A 26,783-nucleotide genomic window follows, 5' to 3' on the forward strand; every position below is an offset into this window, starting at 1 on the left:
TAACAATTCTTTGGGGTTTTTCTGCAAGTCCACCACATATAGAATGTTCCTTCTATCTGATGGGATTTCCGGTCAAATGATAGTTTGGGGTAAATTCTATAGATATGTCCCATAGTTCTTCTCATAGGTACGTTGGGGTTGTTTCTTTAGGGTTTTCACACAAATTTGATTCTTCATAAAATCAAGCCTTAAAGGAAAATTGAGGTTCACTGATACTGATATTGATCCATTGTTTTCACTTAATACTGAGATTTCAAAGGAAAAATATGATCATCAAAAAGTGCCTGATCTGTATAGATAAGCACAGAATTCCAGTTCAGGTACTTAAAATGATAAAGTTGTTTGCTAATTCTCTTAAGTACTGCATACTTTAGAGCAGCAAGATTTGATGCTCTCTCATCAGCTATCTTATAAGGCAGACATGTCAAACACAAGGCCTGCGCGGATGCAGCCAGGGGAGGGCCCAGATTTGGCCCCCTGGGCTGTCCCAGAAATGGCAAGGGACCGGCCCCTGCTGCCCCAGCCCTGGCCCACCACAACCCAGCTGGGTGCTTTGGAGCAGGAAACAGCAGCCATGCAGCAGCAGCAGCAGCTCCTCATTTGTTTTAGCCCGCCCCTCTCCTCCCAGCTTAACCCCATCAGGCCCGGTCAGGAGTGGAAGAGGAGGTGGCTGACAAAAAAGGAGAGCTTTCCCCATTCTTTCACCCCTTCTCTCTTTTTTTTAAACTTCCTCCCACTCCGTTCAGGTGCAGCTGAGGAAAAGGACGAGGAAGAGAAAACAGGAAGGGTGTGTGTGTGTGTGTGTGTGTGTGTGTGTGTGTGTGTGTAAAAGAGAGACAGAAAGACACACACACACACACACACAGAGAGAGAGAGAGAGAGAGAGAGAGAGAGAGAGAGAGAGAGAGAGAGAGAGAGAGAGAGAGAGAGAGCCAGGAAGGGAGAAGGAAGCTGAGGAGAGCTTCCACCTTTCTCTCCCCTTCTCTTTTTTATTAACTTGTGTGTGTGTGTGTGTGTGTGTGTGTGTGTGTGTGTGTGTGTGAGAGAGAGAGAGAGAGAGAGAGAGGGGGGGGGGAGAGAGAGAGAGAGAGAGAGAGAGAGAGAGATTGAGCCAGCAGGGAGTTGCAGAGTAAGCAAATTTACAAAAAGGGGATCTCTCTCTGTCTGTCATACACATACACACATACACGGGAAGATGGTGTGCAGGCAGCTAGAGAGCGAACTTGCAGATTAGCTTTGTGGTCTATTCTTGTCTCCTCCCCTCTCTAAAATCCAGGCAATAATAAAACTTTTTGGATTGAATGGGAAGTTAGGAATTAGTGTGAATTGAAATTAAAAGGCCGAGTCAACTCCCCCCCCCCAAATTATTTTGTCGCAAATAAAAATACTTCCCTTCATCTGCTCTTTTATAATTTAATCTAACCTTACCCAAACTAATATATTTTGGGTGTCATGAACCACAGTTCCCATCATCGGGTAGCTGTGCTGGCTAGAAATGCAATGCCTTATTTTCTCTGCAGTATGTGCCTAGGAGGCAGTAGGTGTGTGGGATTTAGATGTATTTAAACATTTGTTTCTTCTGCCTAATTTATTAAATCAACATCTAATTTGAAATTAAAAGTTTCTGAGAAATCCAGGGTGGTTTACAAGAAAACTCTCAAAGACAGCTATTGTAATATTGCTTAAAACAATATTAAAAGTGGGTGTTTTAAGAAAGAAAAATAGTAGTAGTAATTTACTTAGTGCTGTTTGACCATAAAATGTGTTGTTGTTTTACATATGCCTGGCTGAACAGTGTGTTTGGAGTTGCCTATTAAAGGGGTGAGGATTGCACTGTTCATATTTTCCTTGGGAGAAAGTTCCATAATGCGGGTGCTGTCTCTCAGAAGGCTCTGCTTGTGGCCACTGTTGTATAAACCAAACCAGGGGGACCATCTGGTCTAAATGTATGGTAAACATAGATGATTAGGGGGCTGGAGGCTAAAACATATGGCAAATGTTTGTGGGAATTGGGTATGTCTAGCTTATTGAAAAGGACTAGGGGTGGTGACATGATACCAATATTTGATGGGCTGCCACAGAGAAGAAGGGGTCAACCTATTTTCCAAAGCATCAGAAACCAAATAATAGTTGGAAACTAGTCAAGAAGAAAACAAGCCTAAAACTAAGGTGAAAACAACAACTAACCAGTGAAAAGGCTTGCCTTCAGAAGTTGTGGATGCTCCATCACAAATAAAGGAGAAGAGGGAGGGAGGGAGGGAGGGAGGGAGGGAGGAAGGAAGGAAGGAAGGAAGGAAGGAAGGAAGGAAGGAAGGAAGGAAGGAAGGAAGGAAGGAAGGAAGGAAGGAAGGAAGGAAGGAGATTGGAATAAGAGGGAGGGAGGGAGCGTCTGAGTCCTGCTTTAGCACTTGGTCACCAACAGCCCTGTTGTCCTTTTGCCTTGCCCTGGTGGTCTCCCTCGCATGGAGAGGAAGTGGGTCTCCCTCTGACCCATGCACTTTGTCCTCCTGTACCCACCATGAGTAATCTGGCCAAGGAGAGTGAGCACAGCAGCAGCAGCATTGAGGAGGAGATAAGTGCAGCTGGGCACCCCCTTAGGGAAGTACAGCTAGGCTAGGCAGGGCTGTGGGGTCCTGGTGCCATGGGACTCAAGGGCCGGGCTGGGCACTTGACCTCTGCTGCCCGGGGCTCTAAGCAGTCCATGCCATGTCCAGGGGCCCCGTGCATAGCCTGATGCTCAGTGAGGCTCCTCCAGTGGACCAGGCCCTGGCGCTCGCCCCGTCCCACCCACTCTTCCCCACCCTCGGATGCGCCTCATTCCTGCCCAGGTGCCCCTGACGTGAGTGACATGGAGCTGGCCACACCCACCCAGTAGGCCATGCCCATGCCAGCCACACCAACCCAGCCCCCCAATGGCAACCACGATGCTGATGTGGCCCTCAATGAAATTGAGTTTGACACCCCTGTTATAAGGAAACTATGACAAAATACTATTATTTTGTAAATGTAAATGGGCTTGTGGTATGGGCACCATTATACCACAATGCTCTGAGTAAATTAATAGTAAATTAATAACTTGGTGAAAGTTTCCAAAAAGCTCAGACTCCACTGCTTAAACATGCATAAAGTACAGATGAGTTATCAATTAATCAGGCATGAAGCAAGAATTTGCTCCTCTTCCTGAATTAACTATAGTATATTTAATTAATTGGTTACTGACCATAATGTATTCTTCTTCCTAGCATAGGAATATTGTTTCAGAATTGATAAAAAGCAACAGATATCAAGACAGTAGCTCACCTATCACTCCTGGAACATGTCTGCCTTTGAACCTAAAGCAGGCAGTGACATTTAGACAATTCACTTGTTGTAAGTCATCATGGCACTGAGGAGCTGTGATGTCAATGGACGCTGGCAGGAAAATTGAAATGTCCAATGTAATGACAGGCCGTGATCTTAAAACAATAAGAAAAAAGAGACACTAGATTATTTTCCATACTTCTATAGATCTTTTTAAGTTTAGGCCAAAATAGCTCTTATCTAATTAACTTAAGGGAACTCTTAGTTAAGCTTGCTTAGGACATCAGCTTTAATACTAGTCCTGGAAATAATCAGTTATTCCTCAATTATTCCAGCTCCAAAACAAATACTGTCATATAATAATTAAAAAAGAAAGAGGGGGAGAGAGAAGGGGAGACGAGGACAGGACAGGACTTTAGATACACCACTTTCATTAAGATGCATTACTAGAATTAAAAAATTGAAATAATGCAATAACCTTGTCTGTTAGATAATTAATAATTATAGGTAAAAGGTAAAGGCAAAAGAGTCCTTGCACATTTTACTCCACTAGTTGTTGCCGACTATAGGGAGTGGTGCTCATCTCCATTTCAAAGCCATTGAGCCAGTGCTGTCCAAAGATATTTCTGGGTCATGTGGCCAGCATGACATCCTGGACCACTGTTACCTTCACACCAAAGTGGTACTTATTTATCTACTCACATTTGCTTGCTTTTGAACTGCTAGGTTGGCAGGAGCTGGGCAAGGATGGGAGTTCATCCCACTGCATGGCATTTGGGCCTCACATCTGGACTGCTGGCTTTCCAACTGAAAAGCCCAGCATCTTAACTGTTGAGCCACCGCATATATTTTTATGACAATAGTTATAGGACAAATGAAAAAAATACCCATATGAAAACATGCTATCCAAACAAAAACTAGATGTAGAAGTCCAAATAATTCAATTAGACTAAAACATATGAAGAACATTACAGGAATTATGTATATCTAGACTAATGAAAAGAAGGACTAGAGGTATCATGATAGCAGTATTCCAATATCTAAGGGGCTGCCACAAAGAAGAAGAGGTCAACCTATTTCCCAAAGCACCTGAAGACAGAATAAGAAGCAATGGATGAAAACTAATCAAAGAGAAAATCAACCTAGGACCAAAGAAAAATTTCCTGTCAGTAAAAATAATCAGTGGGACGACCTGCCTCCAGAAGTTGTGGGTGCTCCAACACTGGAAGTTTTTAACAAGAGTTTAGACAATCATTTGTCTGAAATGTTATAAGGTCTCCTGCTTGAGCAGGAGGTTGGACTAGAAGGCTTAAGGTCCCTTCCAACTCTGTTTTATTCTGTTAATTATGTGCAACAGTTGTAAGAGAGAATACGAGAGACAAGACAGCTACATCTAAAGATATAAACCGTACTCCATGACTGGAAAATCCAATCATATAAACCTACTGGAAAAAGAATCACTATATCATGTTATTTCTCGCTGCCTTAAAAAAAAAGCTGGTTTTGGACATAGCTGTACTCATAGAAAATCCATTGAAATTTTGATAGGACTTACTGTGAGTCCTCTGATTATACTTAAGCTGAATTCAACCCATTAAGTTTTTCAGTCTTTTTAGATGCTGGTTGTCAAGCAGAAAGAAAAGGCATCAACATTTAAAATAACTTAAGAGAGAACTAGCTCAGATACTTTCAGCAGGCAATCTGAGTCCTGTGGGAAACATCTCACAAGTTGTTCACACTCAAGATGCCATTAATTGACATTTTAAAAAATAACTTCCTAACAGACTCCAAGCAATTTACTTTCAGAATTGATGTACATTTTCCACCAAGAAGTGAGACCTGGAAATATTAAATTATTTTATAAAGGTATTAAAATATAGTTAAAATATCAATGTTACCTCAATATTATACCTACAACATACAAAGCAACTTATCAGCAGTGCAGAGCTATCCATGGTCTAATTGATTATACTATTAACAAATATATAAAATTTAAACAGTTATTCTTTTAAATGTCATTTTCCACATTTCTGCCATAGTAAAAGTTCATTTTTTTAGAACACTATATATTTACTGTCAAACTTCCAGTATATAATTTTCCTAAATTTAGTAAAATGACACTCTATTTTGGCAAAGTTTAAGCAATTACTCTTTTCAAAACTCCTTTACTTTTTTGAAATGAAATATTCTCAATGTTTCACTATAATTGTTTTACTACACCATATAATAATACCACTAGCAGTATTTTGAGAGAAAAATGCATTTCCCTTTTTGCTATCTAGGAACTGTTGTAAGCTTTTTCACTGCTGCTTTTCTTAATTGGAATCAGATGGTTATTTTCATATTGAACAGTGAGTCCTTTTTCCATATGAAGCGATACAATGAGTTTCACACTACAGGTAATCCTTGAGGTATGATGGAGCACTTAACGACCATTTGAAGTTCAACCTATGTCCCAAAACTACAATGGTTGCAGGGGCCCCTCGTCATTTGCCCTTATAACCTAACCATGGGGTCACTGCAGCACACCCCATCTCTCTCCCCATCCCTTCCTGCCCTGTGCTTGGGCCTCCTCCCCATGTCTCTTAGCAGCCAGACAGGCAGCAAAAACCTTTCCAAACTCTTTGCTCTCTGATTCCCTTTAGAATCCAGTTCATTTAAGATTTGTCATATCTTCCAGCCATAATGGGTAGACTCCATTACAGTCGTAACTCACCTATATGTAATCAGCTGAACATTCACTACATTTTAAGAAAAAAATCATGTATATAAGTGTGAACATAAAATCACAAGTACATGATTTCTACAATTAGTAATAGATTAGTCAGTTGCTTCTTTAAAATCTATAGTGTGTTCTAAGAACTGTTTCCTGTAGTATGCCTTTTAAGGAAACATAATTAAACATGGTCTCAGATTTGCTTCATGAAGTGATTGTGAGAGAGTTGAAATCGAATTCCTATTTTTTTTTTAAATGCAGGATTGGATCAGCATATTTCATGGAAAAGACCTGGGATTAGGAACCACCTGAACAAGTGCAAGAAACAGAAAAAAATAGCAAAAGCAAAATGCATATTTCTGCAAAATTATTTTAAAGTCAATTACAAAAATTATTAATCAACAATACAAACAGATTCTAAAAGAAATACAGTACATCCAGCTGGCACAGGGATATTCATCTAACCCATGACTCCAACTTCAGGACTTATTGCTTGCTTCTCAGCAAATCAACACCTGTTCTGGCATCCCAATTTCTGGGTATTATCTCCTGCAGCCTCTCCTTTCCTTCCTCATGGTTCCAGTCAATCCACCCAAAATTCCACTCAACACCTTAAATATCTGTCCATCTGTAACAGGATACAGTTGCTTCCTGAATTATATATATTCATCTCTTTCTCCATGCCCAGTTAGGTTAGAATAGCAAAACACACACACACACGCACACACACACACACACTCCTATACAAACCTCCAGTAACACTCATTGTGATATTTATATTTTTGTATTTTTCTATCTTGCCTTCAAACTTTTTTTAAAAAAAAACAATGAGATATAATAAGCTTACAAACCAAAAGGGTAAGAGACATGAGGCTTTAGAATACAGGACAAAATAGAAGAGAATTATCAGTTTTTCAAGGCCACAATCAGGTGGCCTTGAAAGATTCTATAAGACAGAATCTTTAGATTGTAATGAAAATTCTTTACAGTTTTACAAATAATAGTGCCCTGAATGAATAGGCCACTGAATGAATAGGCCACTAAATCATTTATAAATTAATATTATTCTCAGCTCAAGTCAACTTTTTGCTTGTATTGTTATATGAAGAAGATGGAACAGACTGAATTTGTTACCCCATTAAACATTTTGCTTAAAGCAGTGAAGGCTGATATGCTGATTTAGGTGGCCACTATTATCAGGGCATTATTATTTATAAAACTGTGTAAAGAATTTTCATCACAATTGCTGATTTAAAGATTTTATCTCATAAAAAGGAAAGGAAATTTTTATTGATTCTCTTTAGCTCCATCTTCTCTTTGTTAGAACAAATCAGGTGCCCATGTAAATGCAACCCTGTGGCCTGAAGAAGTTTAAAGAATATGTCAATGCAGATTTACTTATTAGATTTATATCCTGCCTTTCATTCAGGATATCCTGCCGAGTGTACATCTGTGAGAGGCTAACCACCCCCAATTATCCTTTGAGCTTTCATGGCTGAGGTGAACTTAAATTTAGATTTCTTATTCCTGGTCCAACATCTTCACCACTACATCTCACTGTTTCTCTGATATTTATAACTAAGCTACATCACATTATGACTTAATAAGGTTCCATTTTGACTTGAAGTATGAGACTTCATTCACTGTGTTTTACATGGTTTGAAATACAGTGAATATAATATGTGAATGCACCTATTATATCATATGTTTAAACAACACCAAGAAAAACTATGAAATTCAGCAATTTCCAAAAACACCAGTTAGCTTATTTTGGGGAAAAAATGGAAAGATTTAGTGTATTTTCCATATAGCTCTCTAGGAAATATATATTAATAGCCAATTTATAATGCAATAACCATATTTTATAGTATTTTTCAGATTCAAATCATGATTATCTATCTCCTCCATGCTTGATTATAATGAAAGCTTAACATTTAAACATGCTACACTTTAAGAATCATTGCTGAAGTGGAGCAATAATTTAAAATTATTGAAGGTTGTCAGTCAGAAGAAGGGTACAAAAAACTTTCCAAGTCATTGGATATACCATGAAATATAGTGAAGACAGTCGTGAACAAGTGGAGAAATTATGGCACAACAGTGACGTTATGAAGAACTGGATGTCCCTCCCAAATTGATGAAAAAAACAAGAAAAAAATTGGTTGGAGAGTTGCCAAGAGACCCACAGCAACATTAAAGGAACTGAAGGAATTTCTGGCAAGTACTGGATATATACTACATGTGACAACAATCTCCCATGTTCTTCGTATGTCTGGGCTGTAGGATAGGGTAGCAAAATGGAAGGTTTTTCTTACAAAGGAAAACATCCAAGTCCAGCTATATTTTTCAACACATACACCAAATTTGATAAAAACATGTGGATAAATATGTTATTGTTTGATCTTTTTGGCCATAATTCCAAAAAGTATGTTTGGACAAAAACAACAATGTATATCACCAAAAGAAAACCATATCCACAGTGAAGCATGGTAGTGAGAGCATTATGCGTTGGGGCTGCTTTTCTTCAGCTAGAACTGTACATTGGTCAAAGTGGAAGAAATTATGAACAGTTCCAAATATTAGTCAATTCTGGTACAAAACCTTCAAGACTCTGCTAAAATGCTGCAGGGGAAGAAGAATTTCACCTTTCAACACAACAACCCAAACATACCCCCAAAAGAACAAAAGAATGGCTTGACCAGAAGAAGATCAAAGTTTTGGAATGGCCCAGCCAAAGCCCAGACCTGAATCCAATTGAAAATTTGTGGGGTGATCTGAAGAAGGCAGCGCACAGGAGATGTTCTCATAATCACAGAGATGTGGAACACTTTTGCAAAGAAGAGTGGGCAAACTTTCCCAAGGCAAGAGGGACTGAATGTTGTCATAAAATCAAAAGGTGTTTCAACAAAGTATTAGTTTAAGGATGTGCACACTTATACAAACAAATTATTATAATTTTTCCTCTTAAAGAGTTCAGTTTGTTCTTCAACTGAATTCTACAGCTTATATGTTATATTAAAGTGGAAAAAAATCTGAAATGATTTATCTTGGTCTGATTATTTTACATCTCAAAAAGCTGGCATTATAAAAGGGGTGTGTAGACTTTTTATATCCACTGTAGATAAGTTTGTTACATCCCTACAAAATAATTATATTCATATTAATTTTATCTTAATATTGTGAAATCCACAGTGTTTTACATTATTATAAAAATGACATGCATGTTCATATTTAATGAGCAATTAAGAATGATATATACCTCATTATTCAGGTTTTACCATCTTAAACTTAATCTATAAAGTAAATTCTTTTTCTATTTACCTAAGCTTTACTCTCTTGGGAGAGGGGAGATCAGAAAAGAGAGGCCTCCTTATATATTTTAGGGAAATACAAGTTTCCCATCATGTAGAAATCAAACCCTCATTTAAGAAAAAACCAAATCCAGAGTCTGTGATAGCTTCTATAAAACAAATATAATGTCTTTGACTCGCTTGTTCAATTGGATTCTCTTTATTTAATTTTAGAACTTGTGTGGAGAACAGATCATGTTTTAATTGATATTTATGCAGAAATTTTAAATTCAAACAAGTTCAAAAAATTTTAAGCACCGTTGTTCATATAAATATACCGTAGGACCAAATTTATGAAATTGCTTGTTGTAGAAAAGTGTCAAAAATAAGAAACCATGTCTAAAAATGTTCAAACACATCAAGATAATAGCAATTTTCTATCAATCAGTTCAAACATGACAGTCAATGGAGATTGGACATACCCAAGGAAAAAAATGTCACTTCATTTTTTTTTCCAGCATTCACTATCAACCTACTTTGATTATTTTCTGCCATGTTACTACAGCTGCTTCCTCTAATCAGATAATCTACATACAATTTCTCTTAAAATCTGCCTCAATGGATACAGATGCTTTTTTTGTTGTTTTAGAAAAAACATAACTGCTGCCTTTCCTAATTCTGCAATCTCAAACCATCTATTTAACTAGACAAAATTGATGAGTTGCTTTAAAGAATGCCTTAATACAGAGGTTCCCAACCTATGGGCCGGGCCCACTACCGGGCCGCGGGAGTGGCTGGCCAGTGCATGCACGCATGTGTTCTCACTCACCCCGTTCTTGCGTCGGCACTAGCCAAGCTGCGAATTTCACACTGGTGCTAGCTTACCACGACCTGCAAGCTGGCACTAGAACCGCACACTGGCACTAATAGCCCCATTTGCAGAGTGTGCATGCTCATGGCCCTGTTCGCACACATGTACATACAGCCACATTTGTGTGTGCACGCAAGAGCACATAAAGGTGCTGTCCCTCCCTTTCCGAGTGGGCTGCCAACCCAGAAAGGTTGGCGACCCCTGCCTTAACAGAAATAGACTTATTTCTTCGTATTTCTTCAATACCTCTTATGCACTATTACCAGAGCTGTTTACAATCTGTAAGCAAGCAGGATATTACTGTATATGGGACCTTGTGTATCATTTGAAAGCATCGTGATGGAATATTAAATCATGAAAAGCCTGTATTACAGGAACCAAATACAAACTTCCAGATGAGAATTTTCTTGTACAAGCCTACTGCCTTATTCAGAAAATTTTAAGGGGGAGCCAGATGTCACCCTCAGCTTGTAAACTTCCAGTATTTTCCTACCATTGCTTTTTCTCTTTTTCTTCTCATTGAAAATCCATTAAAAGGAAAGAGATAGAGAGAGGGATGGACAGACAGGCAATAGATGTACACTGCCTCTTATTGGGAATACTAGAAGTTGTGGGTCTAGAACAGACATGTCAAACTTGCGATATCACGTGACGTTGTGTGAAGTATCGGAGCTTTTTTCCCACTGCCGGCAATGAGGTGAGTGCAATTTCCTGGTGACACATCCGGCCCGCGGGCCGGCAGTTTGACACCCTTGGTCTAGAAGTATATGAACAAGCAATGTACCCTGAGCTACAGTTGTTTGCACACTATGATATACCAGTACTACTGCCCTAACCTGTTTGAAAGTAAAAGTATTAATAAACAATCACTTCTATCAGCTCCATTGTTTATGCAATCAGTAACAAATTTATGCAATTCAATTTGGAATTCAGTTTGAAAATGTAATTTTGGATACAGTGCTTACGAGAATTTTGTTTCTTCTAAAGCCAAGCAAGGGACAGCAAGTATAGTACAAGAAATAAGATAAATAGCACTCACCTTAGAAGAACTACATTGTTTGACATAAAGGCACCAATTGTCACGTCTGGAAAAAAAGTTGGTAGCATTTAGAACAAGCATGATTCCTGACCTCCACAAATTTAAATGAATAAAAGCAATTCAATGTTTTTAGGATCTTCTCCTGAAATATAATTTTCCAGGACAATACATTCCTGAACATTCTCCTTATATCAGTAGGTAAGATATATTTTCATTATAAAATGCCCGTCTTGATTCATGTCAAGAAAGGAATAAAGGAATAACCAGCTAATGTTTGGTTATTAAGTTTATCATAGTTTAATTCACCATCCAGTTACTAAGCTGCACTATGAATAGTTTCTACGTTTCTCAGAACTGATCCCAGGAGGCCAAGTTTCATGATTTGTGAATATACAATTATTGTTTATCTTTTAAAACTTTATATAATTTATATTCCTTGATTTCTAGCATTGGATTCAGATCTATTTCAAACTTAGAATAGTCCAACCAATCCCCACCCCCTTTGCCTTACATTCACTGAAAACATGTTTTTATATAAAGTAGACAGATTTTAACAAAAACAATGGACATATGAATCCTTGACTCTTTAGTCCTTTCATTAATTTTATCAATTTATTTGCATTAAACCATCTAAGTCTACCTGGATAACCATTTCCATCCATATCAATTCCTCCAGAAATGGACTGGCCAAACATCTGCAACCTTGGACTTAACTTCCTTCCAGATATTTTCTGCAACAAACAATTCAGAACTGAAATCAATCAAATCAAACAAAAACACAATGTTTATGTTCTATATATTTGATAAGATTCACTGCAAATTTATCACATTTTGATAGAATTGAGCTGACTGGCTGTGAAACATATATTATCTCCAAGTTATATAAATGAGAAAGATGGTTTATACACAGGCATGTATATATGCTCATATACTGATGTCAATACTATCATACAGATTTTATTTATTTAATTTGTATGCTGCCCATCTCAGTGTCAAGCAATTCTGGTGGCTTACAACATTATAAAGCAAAAATATTAAAACATTCAACATTAAAAATGAACAAAGTTAAGTTTGGGACCAGAATACAAATAAAGTGGAGCTGGGATCTTCATTAACAACCTCTCCATTAACCACATCTAGGATAGATGCCCCCATCAGTCTGTCCCAAAAGTGCTTTTTTGAGAGGCAACTGGACTTTCTTGGTTTTTTCCCCTTAAAATAATTCACTCTTATCCAAGAAGTTTCTTCAGTTCTCACTTTATGGATGAGAAGTGAAACATTTTCAAGGAAAAAAAAACAAGAAAAAACAAGAAAAAACAAGAAAATCCAGTTGTCTTTTGAAAAAGCACCTTTGGAACAAAGATGACCTGGATGATTGAGAATCTCCACAGACAGGATTTGAGGCTCTTTCAGAGGGTCAAGAGGGTAAGGGGGCACGATATTCCAAACAGTGGGAGCCATGGGGAAAAAAGGCTCTTCTCCTGGAGCTACCAACCAGAATTCCTTGACCGATGGGGTCAAAATGCAAGATTTTCCACTCTCAATTAAGGCATCATCACTGGATCTAATGTACTGATACTAAGCCTCTGTTGTTTGAGAAGCAATAGGGGTTTTTTCTTTCGGAGAAAACATATACTGGCTTTATTATATTGCTTAAATCAGAAAAAGATGAGGGCATATCCCACTGAACAAACTGTTGACTCTTTTTCCCTACTTGTCCAATGGAGATGATTCACAGTTCATCATTACATCTATAATATTACAATTAATGGGCTTGTTAGATTATACAGGCTACTGTTATGCTGAAAAAATAGTAGTAGTGCCTTGCTACAGGGTTGGAACAAATAAGGACAATTAATATATCTTTAAATTTAAACATACAGGAACTATCTTTGCAAGGAAGTCATTATGTCTCTGACTCCTATTGATCCAAAATTTGCAATGCAGATGTTCAAGTGTAATGAGCCTCTGCTCATCCACAGAACAAATTCAATGTTTAACTAAGAAACTTTATTGGAGAACATTGTCCATTCTATAGGAGATTGGTATTTCTTCGTAAGAGATGGGAATGCAACATTCTGCATTTTTGTTTTAGTTTAGCCATTTTCTACTGGCAAAATGGAATTTTAAATAAAAATAGCCCTGTCCCATTGTCAGATGGGAGAAATGAGGGAAAACTGCAGATATAAAAGAGGGAGAAGGAGCTTTTAAATCTTCTGTTTCAAAAAAAAAGTTATAAAGAAAATGTTGCCACTTTTAGAAATGAAGGCAAAAGAAAGCAGCTGGACTCCTCAAATTACATTTACACAAGAGAATGTGGCTTGGATTTTGCGGGGGTCCCCGTTAGGGTGGTAAATACAGAGCTATACAATATATATCCCACAGACATCTGCAGGCTATTAGGATATAAAAGTTGGAGAATAATTCTACACAGTTTTGAGAGCTGTAAATGAAAGCAAGGGCTGCAAAACTCAGCTTGATAGTATTTATTTAATAGAGACAATTATTTGCCAACTTCTTAAGGTACTTCAGGTATGCCCAGTATTTTTCTGTATCAGACGGTTCTAAAATTTTATCATAGCATCTATAACAAAATGCCCTCTCATCAAACAGTTGTGTATTATGTGTGTAAGAGAAAGAGGGAGAGGGAAAGAGAGAGGGAACCAGAGAAAGAGAGAATGAGAATGTTTTACAAAATCCACAGCATCTGGATGGTTCAGTAACCAGGCCCAAAGCCCTTTACCCTAAGTTTACTGGTTCAAATAGAGGCCAGGTAGGCAGATGTTACAAATTAAACATCTGAAAGTGTTTGATGGATTTGTGAGGCAAATAAATGACTGACCTACAGCCCTGGTCTATGTGAACATGGCAAAGCAATATAATACAACCATTAGAAGCCTGAGGCAAAAAAGAGAGAGAGAAAAAAAAGAATGAGATCAAAGACAAAAATAGGAAATTATGGAGAAGAACTTTTTCTAAAAATCCAAAAGATTCAGCAGTTATTTTAACTATGCCAATATTAATGTCCCTTTATATAAACTCCAATATTGTCTCATGTGTGTGTGTGTGGGGGGGGAAGCAGATATTCAGATATCATCAACCAAGCTAACAGTATGCATCTGAATCAGTTCTGATGTTCCCACTCTCCTCCCTATGGACATAAATAATTGTCCATGCATCACAAATTATCACTTTCACAAACGATCATAAAAAGGGGTTTAGCATATGTTATTGTGTTTCAAAGGAGAGTTAATGCATTCTAAAACAGTCAGCAAACAGCAGAACTAATCATCTACAGATTTCTCAAATGATCTCAGAGGCAATCACTAAACTCTGACTTAGCATCCCTCATAAACCCCCACCCAGCAACAAAGAAAAATATTTAGATCAGTACTTTAAACAGCTGAAGGATAAAAAAAAAAAAGACTTTTTTTCCATAAGCCCTTTCTAAAGCAAAAATGTAACACAAACCAGCTTGGGGCAAAAGGCTCATGATATGATCTAGTAACACATATTCTGAAAAATCAGTATTTATTAAAAGAAGGAGAATTGATTTTCGACTTTCACTATTACAGCCAAGAATCTAAGATGTCAACAGGAAAACATTTTAGAAAAAAATAATGGAATAGATATTAAATTAAGCTGTTGTTTCCTTATTGTAACCTACAAAATCTTGTTATGGCATGTTATTTATTTTTAATTATTTATAACCCACCTTTATTATTTTTACAAATAACTTAAGGTGGCAAACATATATAACACACCTTCCTCCTCCAATTGTCCCCACAACAAGCCTGTATGGTGGGTTGGATTGAGAAAGAGCGATTCGTTCTAAGTCACCCAGCTGATTTTCATACTAAGGCAGGACTTGAATTAATTACTCTCCACTTTCTAGATGGGTGCTAAGGACCTGAAGATAAAGCATGAGATTTTAAGATGAAATAAAAAAAACCCAATGTGATTATTTTGGCCTTGGGAGTGTGGGTATTTTTTTTTACTTTATTTCTGCATAATAAAGAAAAGTCATTATTTTTCCCCCCATGGTAAGTCTTTAAATTAAAACTTGAAATACCAGCTTAAATTATATAAACATGTGATGAATATTTTCAATGACTATCTTGTGTTGGGAGTATCAAGAGGGGAGGAACTATTACAAACCATTAAGTGGTTTCAATGTTGATGGCAGATTATTGACAACAGCCCCTCAAGTGAAACCCTATTTCACATTTTATTGTGGCAGAAAGACTGTGAAAGGGTAAAAGAGGGATCAGAGGAGAATCACTACTGTAGCCACAAATGAACAACGTCCCACCTTGATTGCTGATGACACTTATCTAACTCTGAGCAGGTTCCGACCATTCCTTGAGAATATTCCTGTGCATAAGCTTTTAGCAATAACTCAGTTAAATTGAACCTTCATGTTTAGACCTGGTCTTTTAAGCAATAGGCTACTTCCTAACTTTTGCCCTATTCTTACAAATCCTTGTAACATTTAGTACTTACCATGGAATATCGAGGAATGATGCCCCCAATGTATCCGTGATAAATATATACTGCTCCTGCATAGTCATCTTCTTTAGGAGCACCAATGGCAACATCTACAAAAGGCCAAACAACATAAGAAGTGAATTTTTTTAGTTATGAAGGTGAATTCTTTCTACAGCTACCTTCTTTAACACAAAGATAGGAGTAACTGCCTTAATGGCAATCTAATTTGCAGAATATTACTTCATTTCATAAGCACTGGCTATTTAAAAACAAATAAACCCTTGGATGTGTATTTCACCCAATAAAAACATGTGTTTAGGTTCTGTGAATACCAATTATGCATAGGAGAATACTTATCCATCTTGGCTTGCTTTATTAATATCAAGGGAGATCTTAGGTAACTGTAGATGAATCTATGAGTTGCACAGAGAATACAATTCCATACCACAGAGAAATCTTTTCAAAATGTTCTGGTCTTTAAAACACTATGATAATGCAAATTAACTGAGGTGTGGGATTCAACAGCCAATCTATAACTGTATGGTTTTTGTTGTTTTATTTTGTCTAGGTAACATACAATTAGATCATTTAAGTTCGTTTAGATTATATTTATTAACACATTGTGAAGTTGCTTAAAAATCACAACTGGAAATTTTAATCATTAGAAAAAAACTACCTTTAATTTATCTAGCAGGACCCAATACTACTCTTAAGCCAAAAATACACCCCAATGCACCTGTCTCTTCATTAAATCAACAAATTATATACATATAATTGTGATAGTTCAATATTATTATATGTACTTTGTAAATACCAGATTTATCTTGCTAAAGCAAGAAAGAACAAGGCCTGGTGCAAAAGAAAATATACTGACCTGGAAATCCATCATCATCAATGTCCCCAAGGGATGCCATGCTTTCCCCAAAGTGTGCGTTGTAGGCATTATCACCATTCAGAACACGTTGCTCTTCCATAACTCCCTAGCAAACAGGAAATAGCCAGGCTAAGAAAAATAGAGGCTAGTGTTGAAAGATGCATGACCTCTGGTGCTGGAAGAATCATATATATATATATATATATATATATATATATATATATATATATATATATATATATTATATATATATATATATATATATATATATATATATGTCCTTCAGGAAACACCTGGAACATATCTGGGGTAAGATTCCTGAACTTCTGACCATATGCTTCAGTCAGTGCAACTACTCAGATATGATAGAGATGAAATCAGTGTAAATTTAAAAAGCATTCAATTTTTCCTGAAAACAAAATCACTGGTCTGGATATCACTGCAAAGACCAATACATGGCAAATCTAATTTCTCAAACTCCAAAACACAAAAAAATCTCATGCATGTCAAGTTCTTCATATGCGTTACAGCAAAAAGCCAAACAGCTAATGAAGTATATAGCTTCTATTCTGTTCAAATGAACAGCTGGAAGAAAATTTTAGAATACAAGATATTCAGCAAAATTATCCCATAATCACTGGAACTGGGACAGATAAATCAGTTCAATTAGTGTTAAAATAACTGAATTAAACATGTTGATCCATCAACAGCACACAAAAAAATGTGTATTTTTTTTTCTTTATCCACCAATGAACCATACTGATGTCACAACAGGATTGTTTTAGAAGAAATATTCCCTCTTCTGTATAGGAAAACAGGGAATACCTCTTCTGTAATATTAACTGCAGCAATATCTGCATAAATAATTAGAAAACAAAATGAACTAGTAATAGGTATGCAACTATATAAGAATATACCATATATGCCGGCGTGTAAGACGACTTCCGGAAGCGCTAAACTCGGCGCCAAAGACGGGGGTCGTCTTATACGCTGAGTCGTCTTATACGCCGGAAATACTGGTAGTTTCCGGCGTATAAGACGACGTTCTAGGAATGCGGCTCGGCGATAAAGACGGGAGTCGTCTTATACGCCGGGTCGCCTAATATGCCGGCATATGCGGTAGTTAATCAGGATTTCTTTAACTGTGAAGGCCTTGAAAATAGACTGCTCTCTTTAGTATACCAAAAAGTGTAAACACCAACTGGTAGATCCATACATAGAATATAAGAGCCGAGGTGGTGCAGCAGTTAGAGTGCAGTACTGCAGGCCACTTTAGCTGACTGTGTTCAGCAGGTCAGCGGTTCAAATCTCACCAGCTCAAGGTTGACTCAGCCTTCCATCCTTCCGGGGTAGGTAAAATGAGGACCCAGATTGTTGGGGGCAATGTAAAATATATATATGCATTGCTTACTGGTGTACACCGCTTAGAGAGTGCTTGCACTTAAAGCGGTATATAAGTCTCATAAATAAATAAATAAATAAACAATATTGTATCTTTGGCAAAGCCTCTGTTGCAAAATGCCAAAATACTTAGCATCACAAAGAACAAGCAAAACACAAAGCCCAAGAAATAATCCAGTTGATTCAAATAACAGAAGAGAGATTTTGACTGAACAGTAGCACGAAATTTATAATTTGCCAGGGGAAGTAGTCTGGAAGGCCAACTCCTGGTAGTTGTAAATTTCCCTTAAAAACAGGGGTTGAACCAAATGACCTTTGTAATCCCCTTCAGTTCTAGGATTCTATATATAATAAATGCAATACATAGTTTTTGGAAGCGTGTTCCACTAATCTATATTTTCCAAACCATGGACTTAATCTGAACTTCTATCATGGTTAAAGCATGTTTCACTACAGTTTCTAACTTGTAGTATAGGTGCCACTTGTGATGGGCAAATTCCCCTGGTTTCAATCTGGAACTGAGCATAGAAAATTAAGTTAGTAAATAGCTGTCCCATTCTAAATCTGAAAATTCCTGTCATCAGGTATAACAATGGGCTTAAATATTAAACATATCCAATCTTGTAATTCCCCCAGTCCCACTGAGAACCTACAGGACTTGCTCTACCTATAAATTTCCCAAATACCAGCAGGAAAAGAGGCCTCTTTGAATTTTTTTGTGGGAATTGACATCCCCCCCCTCTCTCTAATATGGTACCCAGACATTCTGAAGGCCCTGGGAATCCCTCTGGAGTGCCTTGCATTTTCAGATTTCCTATTATTGTCATGTACTAGGAAAGAAAAGTTCACATAGGCTTCCAGTGAAAAGTTACAAGGAGCAAGTGTCAGGAAACAGGAGGGAGAAAGACAATTCAGACCTGCATTCAACTTGGAGAAGTCTATTGTGATTTAATAGTGCCCGAAATTGTCTACTACAGAGTCATACATGTCACATTGCTTGTTTTGCAACCTGCATGTAGATCACGGGTCCCCAACCCCCGGTCTGTGGACCAGTACCAGGCTACAGCATGCTAACAACCGGGCCACACAAACAAGCAAAGCCTAATCCGCGAGATGCAGGTAGCACACAAAACCACGCACCTTCTGGTCCACCGAAAAACCTCTCTGCATGGAACCAGTCCCTGGTGCCCAAAAGGTTGGTGACCTCTGATGTAGATGGTACAACATTGGTTGATTCTTTGACTTGGACATAGTTGCCCATAATTATATAAGTGCTTTCCTCTGGGAATCAGTTTCAAAATCAATTTTCAAAAAAATTAGGACTCCAAGGAGTTGTGGGAGGCAAAATATGATGGGAACAAAGTGAAGTTACTCAGGGAGGATTTTTCAATCTTTTTTGTTTTTTCAAGACTTAACCCTGAAGAGTGCAGTGTGCCAAACACACTATTTCAACCACTATTTTGGTCTTATTTGGTTTAAAACATAGAAATAAAAACTCCCCCAATTTGACATTTTCTTTCACCAAATATTGTTCTGGAGAAGGGGAGAGAGAGGGGGGATGTTCTTTGGTGGCTACAGGATCAACATGTAATCTGTGATTTAATCAAACAGCTTTGCCTGGCACTCTCCAAATGCATTCCCAGCACTGACTAGGAGCCTTGGTAGGGTTCCAAACGATGGAGAAATAATCACAGAAGGGAAGCATTAGATCAGAATGAAAATGATAAGTGCATATTCTTCATGTTCTTCAGAACTAAAAAGCTTGCTCTATCAGAGTTCTCATTCAGGGATAATATGTTAAACATTCTCACCAAAGCCTATACAGAATCCTCCTTCAGACTTTACCATTAGTTGCAAAAGAGTCAAGAATAAAGATAACCTCACTAAAATAATTCCTTTAAATTATGTTTTAAAAGAGGTAGTGATAAATTTAATACATACTTTCTAATGCAAAGAGTTAATTGTTTCCCAGGGTAGTCCACCATTAATATATGCTTTGATGCTCTTTGTTTTCGAGACTTATTGATTTCAAGAGTTAATACTTTCATTGCATGCTTGTTATATTGTTTTTAGATTCTAACCAGTTCCCTCACAATTAATTAGGAGACTGAGTTCAAGTGTTGGCCTAGCTATGAAATTTGAGCAAAACATCTATTAGCAGGCTAATGGCCTTTGTGACATTATTAAGAGAATGGTTCCACTTAGAACTATCATAGGAAAGAGCAAAATCCATTAATCAATAATCAAGATAGAGCTTAATTTATAAATGAGATACTAAAGCTCAGACAATATAATTAACTGGAGATAAATAATTCTGCAATCTAAACTATGTCTGGATGTATCTCTACAACATTCCATACTGGAGGCCCAGCTTGAAACTCAACGATAGGCTCAAGATCCAAATGGATCTTGACAAACTTGAACATTGGGCCCTACCCAACAAAATGAAATTTAACATAGAGAAAAGTAAGGTTTACACTTAGATAAGAAAAAACAAAAGTACAGGTACAGATTAGGTAAAACCTGGCTCGAAAGCAGAACTGTGAGAAGAATCTTGGAATCCTAGTGGACAATCACTTAAATATGAGCCAGCAGTATACAGCAACAGCCAACAAAGCTAATGCAATCTTTGGTTGCATAAACAGAGGGATAGAATCAAGGTCATGTGAAGTTTTAGTACTGCTTTATAAAACCTTAGTAAGACCACACCTGGAATACTGCATCTTTTTGTCGCCACATTATAAAAAAAATATTGAGACTTTGAAAAGAATGCAGAGAAGAGCAACTAAGATGATTCAGGGCCTAGAGACTAAAACATATGAAGAATGGTTACAGGAATTGGATATGGCTAGTCTAGAGAAAAGAAGGATTAGGGGTGACATGATAGCAGGAAACTTTCCAGGAAAGATTCAAGCTTATGGCAAGCTACTGTGCCCATCTGACCTCAAATGACCCCAAATGTCATGACTTATGACCCATTTGTTTTAAAACCAAAGCACAGAAAGCATTTATTTGGGATGGAAGACTTTTTTTTGCAAACAGAAGCATCTCTGAGAAAGCCCATATGGCTCATCCTTCTTCCAAACAATCTGTGGTCATCTCAGACGACAGGAAACTGATGTTGATTATTTCCCTAGGCAACCTCTGGGCCACACAGTTGTGCAATGTACTCATTTGAAATGAAAAATCTTCTCCTGAGAACTAACTGTTGGGGAGAAGGGTGTTTCAGCAGAGTCAAAATAAAAGCCATTTCCTGTTGTCTCTTTTCACAGGGGTTCACTTCTCAAAATTTGGCATGAAGATAAAACAGTACTAATTCAGTCTCCCAAGGCATACCATGGCTGGTCATAAAGTTGCCATATTTAAACAAAAAGAAAAGTACTGAATCAGAGTCATTAAGTAGAATGATCCTGCTGAGCATACCTTGAAAATAATTCCCTATGTGAACAGTACTAGCATATTAGCACATAATACAACCCAAAATATGAACGGCAAAATAGTTATAAATTCTGGCTTTCGGGAGCATATTTTGCATCAATTTTGGAATCAAATGCCATACAAACTTAACTTATATACTCTCGTCAAATATTTGCTATCACAATGCATCTTAATAACTTGCAATTCTCCCAGATACATCTTAATAATTTCTTTAATCTCATCCATCTATCTCTGAATGACTTACTTTCTATGAATGGCAAAACAAACAAGTTACTAATAGGCTACCAATACCCACTTATTAACTCTGCAGCTGGTCAGATACACTTTCTACAGCTTTCTTAATCATAGCAATTACTGGCTGTAATGAAAGTCTAGGCCTACTAAGGCCATGTATATATATATAACTGTAGATCTGAAGTATGTGATCCAAAGTTTCTGGAGCTAATAAATTCACCTGGAAAGGCTGAAGTACAACAAAGAGCTGACTTTGCTTATCTGGCCAAGACAAATCTAGGCTTCTACATAACACTGGCTCAGTTCCTAATTCCGTAATTTGCTATATTTTGCTACATATCTTCTAATGCACAATCTTCATGATGGGTTCCTTCATTTGTTCTAAACCTCATGTCCCAGTTCAAACATCAGAATCCTTGATAATAAGAATGAAACTGGACTATGCAGAGACTGAAAGCCTTCAGAGACTTTCTCTCTTTCTCTGCATATATGTTTGTGTGTGTATATAATACACACACAAACACACACACACACACAAGACCTCTAAAAACCTTCTTATTATTTCCTCTCACAGTAAGTCTGCTTGGCTCCATCTTTGTTTTTCAGGGTGTTCTAATCTTTTCAGTGCTTTTTAAGGATACCTTCATGAAGACAGAATGTATTGCTTTGCTTTTCCATACAGGTTTATGGCGTTTTAGAAACAGCTTGGGTTTTTTAAAAAAAAAAAAAATGAAAAGTGTAGTAATAAAGGATCAAATGTACTAAAAATAAGAATAATCTAGGCTGTAGATCTGAGAAATGAAACTTTTCTGTGAAACATGTTTCCATAATAAATCAGAGACATCCCAGTATTCTCTCGTTTGTGTTATAACAGATTTGTCCACTCTTGCACAAGAAGGAATTCAAATAGACTTTATAATATTCTAAGAGATAATAAAAACACATGCATCTCATTTTATTAAAACTGAAATTGGAAAACTGCAATCCCACCTTTATTTATTTATTTATTTATGAGACTTATATACCGCTTTAAGTGCAAGCACTCTCTAGGCGGTGTACACCAGTAAGCAATGTATATATATATTTACATTGCCCCCAACAATCTGGGTCCTCATTTTACCTACCCCGGAAGGATGGAAGGCTGAGTCAACCTTGAGCCGGTGAGATTTGAACCGCTGACCTGCTGAACACAGTCAGCTAAAGTGGTCTGCAGTACTGCACTCTAACTGCTGCGCCACCTCGGATTTGCTTAATGCCCTAAGACCAAATTCACATAATACAGTACAATTGGGATCAGTATTACAAAGACTTCTACAAGCTATTAGCTGGCTTCGTTCATATACTTACATTTCCTCTGCTGAGGAAGACAGTGACTTGACCTTCATCCCGAATCTCAGAGAACATGGGTGCTCCCACCAGGAGGTCTGAAAGTCCATCAGAATTCAGATCAACTGTACATAAGGAGGAGCCAAAGTAAGAGCCCATCTGCAACCAAGCCGAGTCACAACAAAGCATTCAGTATATTGTCCACACACAAGAGGAAATCACACAAACTTTTTTTTTCCAAGTGAAAAAACAACTTACTGATCCATCTCACAACCAGCAGCTGTAAATACCAATTGCAAGAGTTTTCTAAAATCAGCTGGATAGGGCAGCTGCTCTTTTTGTTATAGACTGGATTTGATATTTTTATCCACCATTTTATCAAGACTGAGGATAGGCAGTTGTTTGATGGTGTTAAAAGTATTGTTGCAAGATGTCATCTGTTCCAAGTAAAGCTGCCTTTGCAATTGACTGATTGTGATTATTTTTCAATACCAATGCTGTTCAAGTGGTGCACCAGTTGTTTTGGTACTACTATTGTTACTACTTTTATTTTATTTTATTTTTTGCCACAATCATTCTACTATTATTTGCAGGCCTTTGTATTTTGTGATTTTTCTCCAGTGCTTTCTCTTCTCCTGTCTTCCAGGTATTGCTTTGTCTATTATCTTTCTTATCAACAATTGTTAAGTCTATATTATTATCATCATCATTTTTATTTTTAAAAGCATCACATCTTTAATTTCTAGCTTATTTTATTTGTCTTCTATCCCATCTTCCTTTTACAGCACAAAGCAATACAGGTAGCCCCTTCCCCCTTCCATTTCCCCACAAGAATCACCCTTGACTATGCAGCAAAAGTAATTACTTTAATTACTGGATCTCTGGCATTTAGAGAATACTGGTGTGGGTCCCTCAGTGTTGGCCACACTAGCTTGGGTACTGGGAATTGTTATTCTGCTTCTTTTTAAAGCTTTCCTAGTCTTGCTTTAGACATACCTGGACTAATGAAGTGATTATGATGATTCACCTATATCTGTAAACATTTCAGGGTACATGTAGGACATCTTTTTAAAAAAGAATCAAACAAATGCAGTGTAAAAAATATTATCTGGATACTTTTTTAACCATTTTCTTGCAGATTCCAAACAACGTATGATCACCTCAATGGAGTTAAAAGAGAGAATTAAGTCAATGTAAGTAAATGTCTATGGATAATCTCAGTCATCCAGATCATGGTTGTCCCAAAGATGCTTTTTCAAGAGGCAACTGGACTGTCCTGTTTTTCTTCTAAGATGTTTTGTTTTGAACTGAAGAAGCTTCTTGGATGAGAAGAGAAACATCTTCAAAGAAAAACAAGGAAGTCCAGTTGAAAAAGCACCTTTGGATCAGGAAGTAGATGTGGCCTCAGCAACCGAAAAGTTCAGGTTTTTTAATAAGAAGATCAGGTCAGGAATATTGACAGAAGGAACAAAAAGATAGACCTATGGCAGGCAAATTATGCCTAAAAATGCACTGATATATAGTTCAGTAATACTGGAAACTATTATCAGCTCAAAAATTCATCCAAAGATTGAATCCATGGCAAATTACTTAAAGAAGAGGTTTCAAGTTATTATAGAATAATAACTTCATGAGAACCTAAAAGTCCAAGGGCAGAATGCTTGTGTGAACTCGTCAACCTTCTTCTCATTGCATCTTGTATCAATGTAATATTTTTTTCTCCATTTCTTTTCACCCAAGTCAATGGCCCTTCAAATGGGAGGGTCTGGGAAACTCAAAATACTATTTAAAAAAACACTTTGTGCAAGCACAGATAATTAGTTTTACTGCCCCTCAGTAAAAGATTCATTCCATTTAATAATTTAAATACTGAAATTTAAAGGATTTTTGAACGGTTACGCCTATTTAAAATGAGTTCAGCTTGAGGACCATTCCAAAGATAAAATGGTTTGAAATACAGCTGTTGATACAGTGACCAGGTATAGTGATTTGCCAACTACATAGTGATATAGTGACCAGGTATACTTGATTTATTCACAAGGTATCATTTTTTCCAGGAACTGCACTGATTCCTTGCAAATGTTCAGATTCAATTTAAGATGCTAATTATTACCTTTAATAACCCTAACCCATACAGCCCTATAAGTATTGGCTCCAAGATACAGTCTGCTCCAAATGGAATTGCTTATCTCATAAGAACCAGTGGAGAGGGCATATTAAAATTGTCTCACCTGGAAATATAAGCAAGAAGAGGCCTAGAGAAAGCCCACTTTGCAAGGTGTTATTCTCTGAAATAACCTACCTCTAGAGACAAAGATTGCTTTGTTCCTATTGGTTATCCAGAAGTCTGTCAATAGTCTGCCTTTCTTTTCCATGCAGCTTTTGAGGGTGGAATGGAAATATAATGTTCTTAGTGGATAAGACAGTGTAGGAGATGACCAAACTGAGCCCAAGGGAGGGGTCAAATGCTCATAAGTCACGAATCCCTTCACACTAGCAAGAGATCTAAGTCCAGTCCACCTTGATTGTCTCACTTACCTTTCCCATATTTCCCTTAATGGTCAATTGGCCATAATTTTGTAGAGAGCTTAAGCTTGCAATAAATATTTATACTCATTTGAATTGCCTGAATCTCCTTTTTCCCGGGCGCTTGACAGAGAGTTTATTATACTGATTTATTTTTCAAAACCTAATTGTTATAATAGACAATTGTTCTTTGGATTGAAGTGACCGGACTGAAAAAAGACTCTATTCAGCAGATTTAAGACTGAAGAGACACACACCACATGATTTGATTTCAAAATTACTATGACAGCATCACGTATCTATGATAGTGGCATCAAACAGACTCTCAACATTATGAAATAATATGCTATATATTGGAGGTACACAGGATGGAAACATTTTATGCAGTTTTCACAAGGAAACTCCGACTTAAGAAGCTGCCCTGAATTGTGAATATGCTTTGGATTTTTGCCAAGAAATGCTAAGTATCCTTCATTCATTGTGAAAATACGACTCACTGGACTAAAATATAATTGAATTGTTTATTTCTAAATGGGCTGTGCAAATCCACTTATTGTGCTTAGTTAATAGTTCAGTGTGTTAGAGAAATCTCAGAACTGGTTACTTCCTTAGACTATTGATTAGGTTATCATGTGTTACTGTGCGATACAATACAAGTTCTCTTTGACCTAAAAGAAAGATCATCAAACTGGACTTTCAAAAACTATTTACTATTTATTGCTTACTGTTTAAAAAGAATTACAATTCCATCTCCTCCTTAATTTAGCCACCAACTTTTCTTCAACTAAGCTGAGCCCATACTTCAGCCAATGGATCAGGTCAGTCATGCAGCAGTAATCCTGCCTTTCATAGTTGAATTAAAATTGACTTTTCAATACAGTAGACTGTGAATGAAGAGGCAGTCAAGCTATTTCCAAAGCGCCTGAAGGCAGGACAAGAAGCAACAGATGGAAACTAATCAAGGAGAAAAGCAACCTAGAACTAAGGAGAAACTTCCTGACAGTTAGAACAATTAACCAATGGAACAACCTGCCTCCAGAAGCGGTGAATGTTCCAACACTGGAAGTTTTTAAGAAGAAAGTGGACAGCCATTTGTCCAAAATGGTATAGGGTTTCCTGCCTGAACAGGGGGTTGGACTAGATGACCTCCAAGGTCCCTTCCAACTTTATCATTATTATTATGGATCATCGCACAGTCAGCCAGATGTTCAGACTGGATTTGGCATTTTGTCTACGCATCAAATCCTTACCCAGGACCTGGGATAGGCAGATGTGGATGC

At 37.3% G+C, this 26,783-nt stretch overlaps 1 protein-coding gene across 1 annotated transcript in view; it reads right to left on the minus strand.

Annotated features, from left to right (window-relative positions):
* Window positions 1-26,783, minus strand: part of ITGA9 (integrin subunit alpha 9) — a 250,241-nt gene that overhangs the window by 175,193 nt on the left and 48,265 nt on the right. The window contains exons 9-14 of the mRNA XM_039336863.1: window positions 22,999-23,136; window positions 16,579-16,684; window positions 15,720-15,814; window positions 11,857-11,947; window positions 11,217-11,262; window positions 3,301-3,455 (exon numbers count right to left, since the gene is read on the minus strand). Coding sequence (XP_039192797.1) covers window positions 3,301-3,455; window positions 11,217-11,262; window positions 11,857-11,947; window positions 15,720-15,814; window positions 16,579-16,684; window positions 22,999-23,136 — 631 coding nt within the window. The remainder of the gene's footprint in view (window positions 1-3,300; window positions 3,456-11,216; window positions 11,263-11,856; window positions 11,948-15,719; window positions 15,815-16,578; window positions 16,685-22,998; window positions 23,137-26,783) is intronic.

Source organism: Crotalus tigris, unplaced genomic scaffold (genome assembly GCF_016545835.1).
Source record: "Crotalus tigris isolate CLP2741 ecotype Arizona unplaced genomic scaffold, ASM1654583v1 scf7180000017666.379230911805:20528666, whole genome shotgun sequence".
Classification (NCBI taxonomy): Eukaryota; Metazoa; Chordata; class Lepidosauria; order Squamata; family Viperidae; genus Crotalus; species Crotalus tigris.